This window comes from Alosa pseudoharengus, unplaced genomic scaffold, assembly GCF_046254945.1.
Source record: "Alosa pseudoharengus isolate Yale_2024_CS ecotype anadromous, Long Island Sound unplaced genomic scaffold, YU_APseudo_1.1 YU_APseudo_1.1_scf_16, whole genome shotgun sequence".
NCBI lineage: Eukaryota > Metazoa > Chordata > Actinopteri > Clupeiformes > Clupeidae > Alosa > Alosa pseudoharengus.
In genome coordinates, this window is record NW_027468630.1 from 36,632,186 (window position 1) to 36,646,818 (window position 14,633).

At 40.4% G+C, this 14,633-nt stretch overlaps 1 protein-coding gene across 1 annotated transcript in view; it reads right to left on the minus strand.

Annotated features, from left to right (window-relative positions):
• Positions 1 to 6,882: 6,882 nt before the first annotated feature.
• The window catches only part of lto1 (LTO1 maturation factor of ABCE1), a 33,931-nt gene continuing 26,180 nt past the window's right edge, over positions 6,883 to 14,633 (minus strand). The window contains exons 3-5 of the mRNA XM_076287932.1: positions 12,780 to 12,850; positions 12,579 to 12,696; positions 6,883 to 7,343 (exon numbers count right to left, since the gene is read on the minus strand). Of these exons, the coding sequence (XP_076144047.1) occupies positions 7,272 to 7,343; positions 12,579 to 12,696; positions 12,780 to 12,850 (261 nt within the window). The 3' untranslated portion in view covers positions 6,883 to 7,271. The remainder of the gene's footprint in view (positions 7,344 to 12,578; positions 12,697 to 12,779; positions 12,851 to 14,633) is intronic.

Genomic DNA, 14,633 nt, shown 5'->3' on the forward strand with positions numbered 1-14,633 from the left:
TGCCAACATGTGACGTCAACATAATTGATTCGACCGCCATATTGGATTTCACCAAAAACATTTAAAAGGCATCAAAGGTCACAAAGTTTCTCCGATTTTCATGAAACTTCATCAGACCATGACTCATAAACGCATTGCTTTTTGGAGCCATATTCAAAACCGGTTGCCTGTGACGACCAATCACGTTTGGCGGCGAAGCCGCCAAACAGGAAGTGAAGTAATATTTCAGTAAAGCTTTAACGTATCAAAACCAAACTCAGTACATGGGCTCAGGACCCAATAAGGAAGAGGCTCAATAAATTTGATGACTTTTGACCTATAGGTGGCGCTATAATGAGCAAAATTACATTTTGGCCTGTAACGGGTAATGTGTTTGAAATTATAACTTGTTATTGGTGTCTGTTAATGTTAATGTTAATGTACTAGTGGTGTCTGTCGGAGGCCCTAAGGATGACAGATGTGATTTTGTGACATCAACATAATTGATCCGGCCGCCATATTGGATTTAATCAAAATAACTTTTCAGAGGTCACAAAGTTCATCCGATTTTCATGAAACTTGGCACAGATGATCTTCCGACCATGACTCACAATCGCATTGCTTTTTGGACCAATATTCAAAACTTGTCGCCTGTCACGACCAATCAAGTTTGGCGGCGAAGCCGCCAAACAGGAAGTGAAGTGATCTCAGCAAGGCTTTCGCGTATCAACACCAAACTCAGTACAGGGTCTCAGGACCCAATTAGGAGGAGGCTCAATAAATTTGATGACTTTTGACCTATAGGTGGCGCTATAATTACCAAAATTATGTTTTGGCCTGTAACGGGTCATGTGTTTGGAATTAAAGCATATTAGTGATATCTGTTAATACCTTGAGAGGTCCTTAGGCCGACACATGCCAACATGTGACGTCAACATAATTGATTCGACCGCCATATTGGATTTCACCAAAAACATTTAAAAGGCATCAAAGGTCACAAAGTTTCTCTGATTTTCATGAAACTTGACGCAGATGATCGTCAGACCATGACTCATAAACGCATTCCTTTTTGGAGACATATTCAAAACCGGTTGCCTGTGACGACCAATCACGTTTTGAAGTGATCTCAGCAAGGCTTTCGCGTATCAACACCAAACTCAGTACAGGGTCTCAGGACCCAATTAGGAGGAGGCGCAATAAATTTGATGACTTTTGACCTATAGGTGGCGCTATAATCACAAGAAGTGGGCTCATATTTCAGCAATGCTTTCACATATTGAAACCAAACTTAGTATATGGACTTGGGACCTCATCCTGAGGACAGACAATAATTTTAGCAACCTTTGACCAGTAGGGGTGCTATAATTTGCAAAACTTTCTCGTATCAACACCAAACTTGGTATGTGGACTCGTGACTACAACCTGAGGATGCACAATAAATTTGGTGACTTTTGACCACTAGGGGTGCTATAATTATCAACACTTTCTCATATAGACACCAAACTTGGTATGTGGACTTGTGACCACATCCTGAGGATGCACAATCAATTTTGCGACCTTTGACCACTAGGGGTGCTATAATTTGCGACACTTTCTCGTATCGACACCAAACTTGGTACAAGGACTCGGGACCACATCCTGAAGACGCTCAATATATTTAGTGACATTTGACCACTAGAGGCACTATAATTATCAACACTTTCTCGTATCGACACCAAACTTGGTATGTGGACTTGTGACTACAACCTGAGGACGGCCAATACATTTGGTGATGTTTGAGGTATGCGTATGTGTGGGGGGCTATTGGGGTGTGTGGGAGAGGAGGTTTATCTGTGTATATGTGTGTGTGTGGGATGGGGGGTTAATTGGGTGTGTGTATAATGTAACAACATTGGGTTGCCATGACAACTCCTGCTCAACTGCTTGGCCCCCACATTGCTGCTTGCAGCTATATTTATTATTATTATTATTATTATTATTATTAAGTCAAGTCAAGTAGGTTTAAGACAAAAGATGCCGGATGGAGCGACGTAGTCGCCAGTGTGCCCATGACATCAAGACATATAAGACAGACAACAAAACAAATAAACAAATAAAAAGTAAAATATATATATATTTAAAAAGGGGGGAAAGTTATGTTAAAATTAGTCCAATTTCCAAATAAATTTAAGTATATCTTAATAGTTTAAGGTGTTAATTTAGGGATTCCTTGATTGAAGCGATGGTTCGGAGTAAATTCACCCTAGGGTCCTTTGCACCATGACCCCGAGCCAAACACCCTCCCAGAACCTGTTTTCCCTTGGTCGAACCCTGGTCGAGTAGCGCTGTCAAAAACGAATGACTTTCTGCAGGCACTGGGACCTATAGAGTAGGCTATCTCGTAAATTACCCCACTAATAATGCCCTGAATGGTACGAAACTTCTACAGTAGTAGGCTACAACTATGTTCTTTACTCATAAAACGAGGCATTGAAAAGTGTGTAAGTACTGATACTGTGATTTAGAGTGGAGACATAGAGAGATAAAGAAGTTATGAACGTGTGTGAACTTACAGTGCCCATCTCCCGTCTCTTTCTTTATTTCATTATACAAGTACAAGTCTAGCATAGAACACAGTGCATACTGAGGAAAAAATAAGATTTCACATAATATTTCAGGGGATTTAAGTCTTTGTGAGTGTAGACACAATGACGTTCAAGACTGTGAAGATGACACTGGAACAGGGACCAAGCACTGCTCCCCGCACAATATAACATCCCCAGTGTAAGGTGGAGTTAGTCCGTCCTAGTAAGTTTCTGGAAGCAATCATGACAGTCTAACACCAACTCCATCTTCAAAAAGGCCCAGCAGAGGATAGCCTTCTGCAGCACTTGAGTAGCCTATATTTGTCATAAGATGTGTTGATCCTGTTCTACTGCAGTCAAATTTGAATCTGTCATCAGTGCACTTCCATCAGTCTGGATTCGGGGGGCAGCCCTGAAACAGGAATATACAGTGCAACCGGAAAGTATTCAGACCCATTTTGTTATATTTCAGACTCATCTTGAAATGGATTCAATATGTTTTTTTTCTCATCAATCTACACACAATGCTCCAACACTCAGGTGTTTGGAGTGTTTTGTAAATTTATAAAAAATAGAAGTCTGAAATATTCCATTTACATAAGTATTCAGTAGTTGTTGGTGCCAAAATCAAGGGCTTGCATGTCGGCTGTGTATGTTGTTGATCAGATCATAAGTGTCCACAGTAATGAAGAGGAATGACTGGAGAATTTATGATATTGCTTGGTATGTTGGTATGTTGCTGATCGGATCATAAATGGCCATAGCAACAAACAGGAATGACTGAAGAATTTGTGACAATGGTTGGTAGTTGGTATCTAAATATTTGTTGGTATTTGTTGGTGTCTGCATCAAAGGCTTGCGGTTTGACTGGGTATGTTAATGATCAGATAATAAACCACCAAAGCAATGAAGAGGATTGACTGAAGAATGTGTAGGTATTTGTGGGTGCCCACATCAAGGGCTTACAGTTGGTCTGGTTATGTTGCTGATTGGATCAGAAACTGTGGGAGCAAAGAAGAGGAATGACTAAAGACTTTGGTGGTACTTCTTGGTGCCCTCATTAAGAGTTGGTGTTTTGTTTGTTGTATAGTTGCTGATGGGATCATAAATGGCCACAGCAAAAAAGATGATTAACTGAAGAATTTGTTGGTATTTGTGGGTGCCCACATCAAGGGACTGCAGTTTGCTTGGCTGTGTTGCTGATCGGATCATAAACGGCCACAGCAAAGAAGACAAATTACCAAAAAATGTGTCGGTATTGGTTGGTAGACAACCTATCATGAGTGTGGAGGGAGCTGGGTCTGAGATGCCAGATACCACAGTTGAGCCTTCTGAAGGTCACCGATGAATGACGAAGACAAAAGTGCAAGTGAATATTTGTACCAAATTTGAAAAAACATCCCTACAGGCATTTATGATATATAATTTTCTCAAGAATGCAAGGTCCTTGACCTCGACCTTTGACCACCAGATTCAAATATTTGTTATCTGTGAGTCAAAGTGAATATTTGTATCACATAAGAAATTATGTCAGGGATTTTTTGAGATTTATCCACCACAAAGGGATATACATAAGGTCACAGTGACCTTGACCTTTGACCTTTGGCTGCCAAAATGTTATTATTTGAATCCAAGTGACTGTTTCTAGCCCTGAGATATGTTGGAGATATCACATTTGCAAATATTGGACCTACGGGTATACTGGTGTATGTCACCCAATGATGTCATTTTGAGCTACCTTAAAGAATATATTGCACTTAGGACATTAAATCTAGCTTGGATTTGATCAGTAGACATGATTGATGATAATATATCTCCATTTGTCCACCATAAATGACCTAAACATTATGTTTCAACCAATCATTGAAATAGATATGTATTTGAAATCACTGGCTGGATCGATCACACTATTTAGGCGGTTACAGCGACAAAAATAATAAAAAGGCCGAGCATTTTTCTTTTGATTTATGAAGTCCACAGATGGCCCTTCCATGTGCAGAAAGAATTTTGAAAAAAGGAGGTTGCTCATCGGAGATATTCAGGTCTGAATATTGCTATTTTTTGGGTATTCGCCAAAAGGCATTTGACATAGTGGATACGTGCAGTCCTGGACTGACACCAGTCACACCTTACGCCTTGTAACTCCAGTTTTAAACTAACCTTGGATGGACCTTTGATGGCATGGATTGTTACTTTGCTGTGTTTAAATCTGACAGCAGGAGGGATGTCAACATTTTATGCAATTTTGGGCCTTTTTTTGAGGTTTTTTGGCCTAAAACAAGGACGGGGGCCTAACTCCCCCTGGGTTGTTTCATAGTTTTGTACTATTTTGGCTTTTTGAGTTTTTAGGTGGACCCTTCAAACTGTCCAAGTTTCATCAAAATCGGTGACGTAGCATGTGTCACCCCCGCCTGGTCCTCTCATGGACACACTCTTAATACATGGGATCACAAGAGTGCCTCCCAATCAGACGTTTCAGCGATTTCGCTCAGAAATCTCAAAGTCATAATACTGTCGCGATCGAGGCGCCTGTCCCATACTCAAGTTTTTTTGGTGAATGCAGTAATCTTATTTGCTAGGTGAGGTAGGTGCTTGTCTTTGCCTTGTAACTGGACATTTAACTCAAATGTATCGCTAAGATATATCAAATATATCGCTAAGATAGGCCAGCTTCATCAAGAAATGTTCATTAGTGAACGTGCTTGCAGATTCAAACATGCGCTCTTCCTCCAAGAAGAGGCGACTCGGAGCTCAAACACGCACGACAGCACACCAACCCGCGCCTTGCCGTGCGGCTGCAGTCTACTTGGAAGCAGCGGGGAACATAGGACCCTTTTTTCAACTGGTCAGCCATCTACCAGTGGACCCGGGGAACATAGGGATGACCCCCAGGAAAATCAGCTTGTAATCAGAGAAATGATGGTTGAGTTTGGCTGCCAGCCATCTACCAGTGCTGCTAGTAATAGGGCAGAGGTGGTGGAGAACGATAGTGTGGCCCGAAAGAGGCACATTGTCAAGCAGCGAAAACAATAACAATAAATGTGCCATTTTTACCATAAGAAAATGTTGTCTTTTCCCTTTATTTTCTTCTGGGAGTACACCAGAATGCTTAATTTACATGTTAAAATAGCAAAATCTGGCTGAGGGGATGCCCCCAGACCCCCCTACAATGGTTTAGTCTGTCACCTTTTTCAACCCTTATGAGTTTGCAGGTATGAATGATATGAAGGGAATTAATGGATTTTGTAATGTACCATGTTTACACAGGAACCATCAGCAGCTACTCCCATGATGATGATCCGCTGCGAAAACACAGCGCTGGATCCAGATACGGTCTCCATCAAGATGGACGGCAATTTTGTCATCGGCCCATCCCCGGATATTGATGTCTCCCTGGGGCTTGCCTGCATTTTTTGTTTATATTTTCTTTTTAATATTGATATATATATATATATATATATAAATAAAAGTTCTTTTCCATCAATGTTTTTTTTCTATCACGCGTCGCACAAACTTTTAGGCCTATCACTCTGGAGTGTGGTGGCCTACTCTCTGGGATTTATGCACCAAGGTAACTGAAGTAGCCAAAATATTTGTGTCTTGAAATTATGTTTGAAATAAATGTTGGGTAGCCAAAATATTTGCGTCTTGAAATTATGTTTCAAAAAAATGTTGGGTAAGACTTGTATTTTGTAGGCCTAAGTTAGTGAAAACGAGTTGATTAGTAGGCTAGTTGAGTTTGTTATCAATAAACATAACAGCTATAATGTCGGGATGAGCAGGAGACTAGGCTACCATAAATCCTCAAATTATATGCCCGGGTCCCCGGGATTGATTCTATTTATAGCCAGACAAATAAAGGCCGGTCTCAAAATACAAGACGGGGTAATAATGCCTACCAGTAGGGCTATTTCTGTCAGTTTAGCCCAGACGAATAGTTTCGATTTTAATCAGGCGCTGTGCACGTTGACATGAATGTGTCTGTGTGATGTCTTCTACATTAATAAAGATTCTAAGCAGGATTGTTGCAATGATAACCATGCCTGTAGCCCTTTTTCCATTAAATTATATGCTTAAAAACAATGCGCATCAAAAAGTTTGTGCGACACGTGATGGAAAAGAACTTATATATATTGATGGAAAATAACTTATATATATATATATATATCACTGCAACGTCGGTTTTGTCGTGCTAAATTAATTTGCTCGACAGAGGTGGATTAGAGTGATGGAAAAAGGTTGGAGCGCTTGAAAATTTTATGGAAAAAGGGCTCGTGACTGTCAAAACATTTCCCATCTGATTCAATAAAGACTCAGTCAAGTACCTTCTTAGTCAAAACATTCTTTTTTGATTTATTACAATTCAACATACAACAATTTAAAATGTAATGTAATTAGCCGATGTAATGTAAATGTAATTCATAATCTACCCCTCCACCTCACTAATACACACACACGCACACACTGGTGGACAGTAACTAAGTACTGGGAATGGGTATCTAATTTGATTATTTCATTCTTTGGAAGGTTTTTAACTTCAACCTTCAACTTTACTTTTAGTGTTAATTGTAATATGAATTCTTCTGCTGTTCATTTTTATGGTAATGTTGCAAGTCTCTTTGGATAAAAGCATCTGTTAAATTTCATAAACATAAAAACATGCTATGATGGTCCGTCATTCTTCTTTGTTTCGTGTTGCACTCCAGTTATGGTGTTTATACTTTACATTTAGAATGATAATTGTCCCGGGCTATTGATATAACCATGGAAGTCTGTAGAGATGTGCAGTAAAGAGCAAACCTGTGGAAAAATAAATGATCTATGGTTAGGCTACGTCCATACAGGATCTTAGGAACAGTTACTTCACAAAGTAGGCCTACACCCTTATGATGATAAAGAGTGTCCAACATTGAGGGTGGACAGTGAGCAACATGTAAAACTCATGAGGACAACATAACTAGTGTCAAGCCTTAGAAACTACCTCCGACTACAGGAGGTGCAGCATACACTGTAGCACTCTCTGCGGGCATATCTCCAGACCAGAGATTGGCTACTGCTACAAAATCCATCACTAGATGTCCTTGAGTGTGGATAGAAACAAGGAGAACATGATTATGCAGCAGTCACACCAGATCCCATTGCACCAGACTACCTTCTGAAGTTTGTCAGCTGCAACTGTGCAGGCGTCTGTGACACTCTCAGGTGCTGCTGTAAAAAGCAAGGAGTCAAGTGTATTTCTGCTTGTTGGAACGGTCATGGTAACTCTTGCCAGAACATCAACCAGCCAGAAGATAACAGGAGTGAGGAAGTGCAGGGGAGTTGTGGGATGAGGTTTGTTAAATTTTAAACTGATTAAGAAAGTTTTGTTTTGTAATTGTTCAATAAAACCACTTGTTATGGATTTTTTATGGACTTGGAGTAATTTTTACTCAAAACTAATGGCTGGGATAGATTCAGCACCCCTAAAAACCCCTAGACATCTCAAAAGCTAATATTGGTCAACAAAATGTTTTCATTATTTTCGCCCAGTCCCTCTGGGAACCCCAAACTTGATGGGCTCTCCAGGTGTTTCCCCGAGGATTTGGCCGTGGATAAATTGGGAGGTGTAACTAGACACTAGAAATTTTTTTGCAGATTGGCGGAAAAAAAGTCTAACTTTCCCTAACTAGGTAAGCTATTTTGTTGCTCTGTTAGGTCTATCCAATTGAGTGCAGAGACATTCCCCCCCTGTATCGGTTGAAACACGCCCCATAATTACGTCCTAATGGAGCAGTATCAGACTCATATTCTGACTAGAATGGAGTATGACTACGTCAGGCTATGTTTCTACAACATGTTGGCACAAAACGTAGGCTACGCTTTTTCTCCATTATCAACGTGAACTATGACAAAGTCCATGTTCAGTAGGCTCTATGTCTTTCATTTACTGTAGTCAAGCAGTGACATGTGGTTTAATGCATGGGGCAACATGACGCGAGTCAGACAGAAGATGGGCCTGTCTTTAGTAGCCTATACCTGAATCCTGTCCCTCTCAAATCACATTAAAATTATGTGATTAGCAACCAGAAAAAAAAATCCCGCGGGAGACACACCCCGGACCCCCGTGTTATTATTAATAGGCTATTGGTCCAAATTAAGCTATAGGCAATACCTAGGTCCTATGAGTCTAAGCCTTAGTTTTAAAAAAGGTGTAAATAATGACTAAAAGACTAATTGTGTTGTGTGTAAATAGAGGTTAAGAAAGATATTCTACTTACTATGAAATGTCATGTATTCATATTGTAATATAATTATTGGGGGGGGGGGGGGTCTATTTAATATTCGGTCAGAACTACTGGTAATGTTTTTCATGGTATGTAAACTGCAATTTCTTCAATAATTATTGCCCAGATGTAGGATAGACTACCCGAAATGCGCTCATTAAAGCCCACAGCATACCAACCAAGCGTGTTAAGTCCTAATGATTAGAGATGCACCGATATGGAATTTTAGGGCCGATAACGATAACCGATATTTATTGGTTTGTTGTGGCCGATACCGATACGATAACCGATAATATTACTCTTGGAAAAAAAAATGTGAAAAGTGATTTGGGGAAAGCATTTAATAAGCATAATTTTATTGCAGTAATTTTACCTACCAAATGATGGACAGAACTCATAATAGTCCTCAATAGTACGGCAGTCAACAGTATGTGTGGCTCCTTTAAGTGAACCTGACGTCAGTGAATTGCGAGTGAGTGGCTAGAGAGTTTGAATCGTTTTCATTTAGGACTAAACGCTCATAAACTGCTCAGGTTGGAATAAGCTACAGTATAGCGACCAAATCAGAGTTTGTGAGGGAAACTTAGGTTTAGTTTCAACTGCGGGTAACTGTAAAGCTGCAACTCCTCAGACTGTATCTTATGTCTACTCTGTTGCGCACAACCTGCTGCAGCAGAAATGAAAGGCGTTAGCCCCGAAGGTTTTAATAACTTATTATGATGACCTGTCTGGAACTAAAGCACGAATGGTTAGCATATTTCTAGGTAATAATACAAAACCCAAGCTAAAGTAATGCAAATATAATACTGAAGCACGAATGGTTAGCATATTTCTAGGTAATAATACAAAACCCAAGCTAAAGTAATGCAAATATAATACTAAAACACAACTTAGAACTAGGCCTACTTATGTACTCGTCCCACTAACGAGTTTGTTTATTTGTTTCCCCGACCAGCGCGGTAAAGTGCAAACACACCAGCACAAGACGGCTCTAGATAGGGCTGAGCTCCGCTCTGTTAAGGTTAAATGGCGGATCATTCACGAGAGGATTTTGAGATGCACAGATTCCCGCATATCCACAGATTTTGTTAGAGTGGTGAAATACATTCACACCGCTAACATTATATTGAGGAAAAAGTATAGCCAACCAAGCTTAAGTAGCTCAGTGTAGCAGGACGGACCTTACGTAGGCCTAAATTAGGACTTTAAAAAATATCGGCGCAAATTATCGGCCAGAATTCTGTTATGGGAACGATAATAATATTTTCATTTTTTCACTTATCGGCTAATAATATATCGGCCGCCGATATATCGTGCATCCCTACTAATGATATTAGCGGCTTAGTCAGTTTTAATCAAATTTTGTATTAGTTAAAGGTGTTCTAAGTGATGCTGGGTAACGTCAATTCTGTTGGCGTTCAAACAAAACAGAAAGCTAGCTTGCTACTTCCTCCCTCTCCCTCCTGTGCAGTGTTGGGAACGTTACTTTAAAAAAGTAATTAGTTATAGTTACTCACTACTTGTTCCAAAAAGTAACTGAGTTAGTAACTGAATTACTTTATGATAAGAGTAACTCGTTACCAGGGAAAGTAACTATTTGCGTTACTGTTAAAAAAAAAAAAAGTTGCTATATGTCAAATAATTTGGATTTCTTTGAGCAGTTTTGAGCAGCCAGTTGAAATGAGTAGAACAGGCAGGTGTTTGTAGGCTACATAACTTTTGATATTTATTAGATAGATAGATACTTTTTTGATCCCCAAGGGGAAATTCAAGATATTGCACATCGACAGACCTACGGTTGACTTCAGCCTGTGTCATAGGTTTTTGTTGTGAAGCAGAAAGATCTAGCTTTTGCTGCTTGGAGGACTTTGCTCCGATCCTTCTTTGCTAGTGGAGGTATCGATGTTTTTGGCTACTAGCTTTAGATGCATGAGATGCTTCATTAAATTAGAGTTGCTTACAATGGATGTCGACAAAGTCTTCGCTCCTGGACTTAATGTACACATTACATGCACTTTCTTGCCTTTGACCACAATGAATTTAAAGTAGTGCATATATCTCCACCTCGAAAATGCCAACTTTTCATTGGATTGATCCTGAACTCTGCTGTTTCGTCGAATCTCTATTTTAGCTGTTGCGTGTGTGTGTGGCACGTGTGTGGCAAGTGTGTAAACACTGGCTCTGATTGGCTACCATAAAACATGACTCTGCCTTAGCCAATCATAATCGCTTACGTCGTTATTAACCCACCTCCTCACTAGCTGTGAGCCAGGGGTGCGTTCGGATTACAGTTATTCAATCAATGCATAGTAACGCACCACATTTAACGTCCAGTAACGTTAGCGGCGTTGTAACAACGGGAAAAGTAATTAGTTAGATGACCTCGTTACTGAAAAAATAACGTTGTTACCTAACGCCGTTATTTTAACACTGCTCCTGTGCAATTGAAACTCTGCTGAACGCGCATCTCGCCGGTGATTTGCTGGAACAGTTTGTTGTCGGTGTCCACGTTTTTTTTACAGTGTATTCAGGACACAGGCAGCTAGCCTGTGAAGTGATGGTGAAGTGATGTCTGGTGTAAGTGACAAACATCACTTCAGAAGTGCCCGAAACTGGGCGCATTGTTTAAAAAATCTGCTCCAGTAAAATCCTGGTAAAAAATGGACGGACAACCAATCTGAACACTGAACACACAGTCAAGTTTTAGCCTATGTTATTCTACTGTTTGATTCAGTTTCCCAATGTGAAGGTTATTTAGAACTTGCAATTAAAAATCAGTTTGCACGGCTATGGAGTAGGTCCATTTTTTTGATCTTCTTATATATTTTGTATCAATTCGCCCATGTTCTTTAGAACATTCAGTGAAAATTGCTGTTAATTTGAAACATTGTATCAAACAGCAAAGCAACACCGCTGCGCTGAATACGTCTGATTAGCCTACGGCCTACCAGAAATTACTTTCAATGACCACCTGCTGCCGCGCATCAGTGAGGCTGTTGGACTAGAGAAGGGCCGCCGTTCAGCTGCTGTCCGAGGCTGGACTGGAGAGCCGCAGAGTACAGCGGCGGAGCAAACATTTCATGTCACAGTTGAATTAATAGCCTAATGTTAACGGCGACCGCGAGTTTCCGCGAGACCCAGCTGTGCTCTTACATTATTAAGGTTCTTATGCATGTTGCTGCTGCAGCTTTGCCTGTCTAACGAATGTTATCTCCGCGATTTAAGATTGTTTGTGTAATGTATAGGCACAGTACGCATTTTAATTTCCCTATTTTTACAATCGGCTAGCCTAACAAACGCGTTTCATTTCAAAAGGCAACCTGGTCAATCGAAAACAAACAACTAAGTGCAGGCCCGGGGTGGGTAATCGGGAGAATCCTTCACTCCATTAGATTATCCGAAAAATAAACGCACTACGAGGTTGAACGGCCACTCCGCTGCGCGTTGTGGCCGCATTACAACCTCGAACGTGCGTTTATCTTCGGATAATCTAATGGGAGTGTCGTCTATTATCCCTTACTTAAACCAGGGTCTATAGAATTAGTGCGTGTCTGGCATGTGGGGGCGTGGCATCACAATGGTTGCTTTCCATAGTGATGTCGGTCAACCATCAAGATGGACTTGGGAGGCTCACATTACACAAACATGCTGACCATTATTTTAGATCCATATGATGTAAAAAGAATGAAAAGAAATTAAAAATAAATGTTCATACTAGAAAGCATAATTTTTGTAATGGTAGAAAGATTTTTTTGAAAACCAATCTTCTCACTTGTCTGAATTTGGCTCGGATCTGCTCCATATTTTCTTGAAGGTTTTTGTGCTGTGGGTCCTCAAGGGGAAATGTTTGAATCAGTCCAGTAAGCATTTCCAATAGCTTCATCTGTTTCCTATCAACAAGTTTAACAATGTGAGAAAAGCATAGAAATTAGTAATTAATATCTATTTATCAAATATCTTTTGGCTATTTCACCTTGCTTTGGAATTCATATCATTTTGAAGAAGGTATTTCCATGTCACTGCAAAACCACTGTAGAAAGAAACCTAAAAGGAAAACAAAAATAGTATTATGATTTTATTTATTTATTTTTATACAAAGCTGGAAAAATAAATAAGAGACCATTGCACATTTTTCTGATGTCATCTTTCTCTGCCAGTTGATTAAAGACTTCCTCACCAGTAGACCCCAGCACGTCTCGATCAGCCACCACATTTCCTCTAGCATTATTCTCAACACCGACGTCCTCCAGGGCTGTGTCCTCAGTCCAGCCCTATACTCGCTCTGCACCCCCTCCCACAATTCCAACACCCTCATCAAATTTGCAGATGACACAACCATAGTGGGACTCATATCAGACAACAACGAAACAGCCTACAGGGAGGTCCAGACCCTTCTATCGCTGCACAATTGAGAGCACCCTGACATACTTCTGTACTGTGTGGCACTCCAGCTGCACAGCAGCAGAAAAAAAGGACCTGCAGCGGGTTGTCATGATAGTGGAAAGGATCATTGGCTCCCCTCTACCAAACCTGAGTGAGAATTACTCATGCCATCTTCTCACACGGGCCACGAACATCAGGCAGGACACCTCACAATCCGGACACTCTCTGATCACCACCCTCCGCTCAGGCAGACTGAGCAGCTACTTCCCCAGAACTGATCCATCCATAAAATCATACACACACACCTTATCCCCTCAGTGCAATCGGACTCTGTATAATAACTGCTGTGTTTACTGTTTCTGTTTTTAGCTATTTATTTGAGAGCATGGAATGAATGTGTATGTGTGAGATGTGCTTGGGTGAGAATGTCCTGGTGTGTACGTACGTACACACACACACCGTTTTTATATAACACACACCGTTTTTATATAACCCCAAGTCAGAAAAAGTTGGGACGTTGTGTAAAATGTGAATAAACACAGAATGGAATATTCTGCCAATCTCATATTTAGTTGCAGGAAGGACACAGACAACATATCAAATGTTCAAAATGACAAATTTGACTATTTCATGGAAAATATATGTTCATTTTGAATTTGATACCAGCAACATATTTCAAAAAAAGTTGGGACGGGGGTAACAAAATGCTGGAAAAGTTGTGTAATGATAAAGAGAACAAAATGAGGAATGTTTCATAACTAATTACATGATCGGGTATGAAAAAGAGCATCCCAGAGAGGCAGGGTCTATAAGAAGTAAAGATGTAGGGGTATTCATCACTGTATGTAAACCTGTGTGGACAAATGTATGTAAGTATAAGTATACCGGTATATATTATTTTTTTGATCCCGTGAGGGAAATTTGGTCTCTGCATTTATCCCAATCCGTGAATTAGTGAAACACACTCAGCACACAGTTAACACACAGTGAGGTGAAGCACACACTAATCCCGGCGCAGTGAGCTGCCTGCAACAACAGCAGCGCTCGGGGAGCAGTGAGGGGTTAGGTGCCTTGCTCAAGGGCACTTCAGCCATGCCTACTGGTCGGGGTTCGAACCAGCAGCCCTCCGGTTACAAGTCCGAAGCGCTAACCAGTAGGCCACGGCTGCCCCTAAATGATGAAACAATGTAATTTGAATGCTTCTTAACATGAAATTGTGAAGTATTTGGGGAGTTCATCTACAATACAAAATATGATTAAAATATTCAGAGAATCCAGGGTGTGAAAAAAAGTGTCCACCATCTTGTTTTTTAAAAAGATAAAAACAGGACATTCTTTGGTAGAAAATATCTTCTATCTTTAATTTATCCAAATGTTTAAAAATGGACAACACACAATAACTTGCACATCAATCAGTCCGTCTCCCCCACACCAACACACTGGC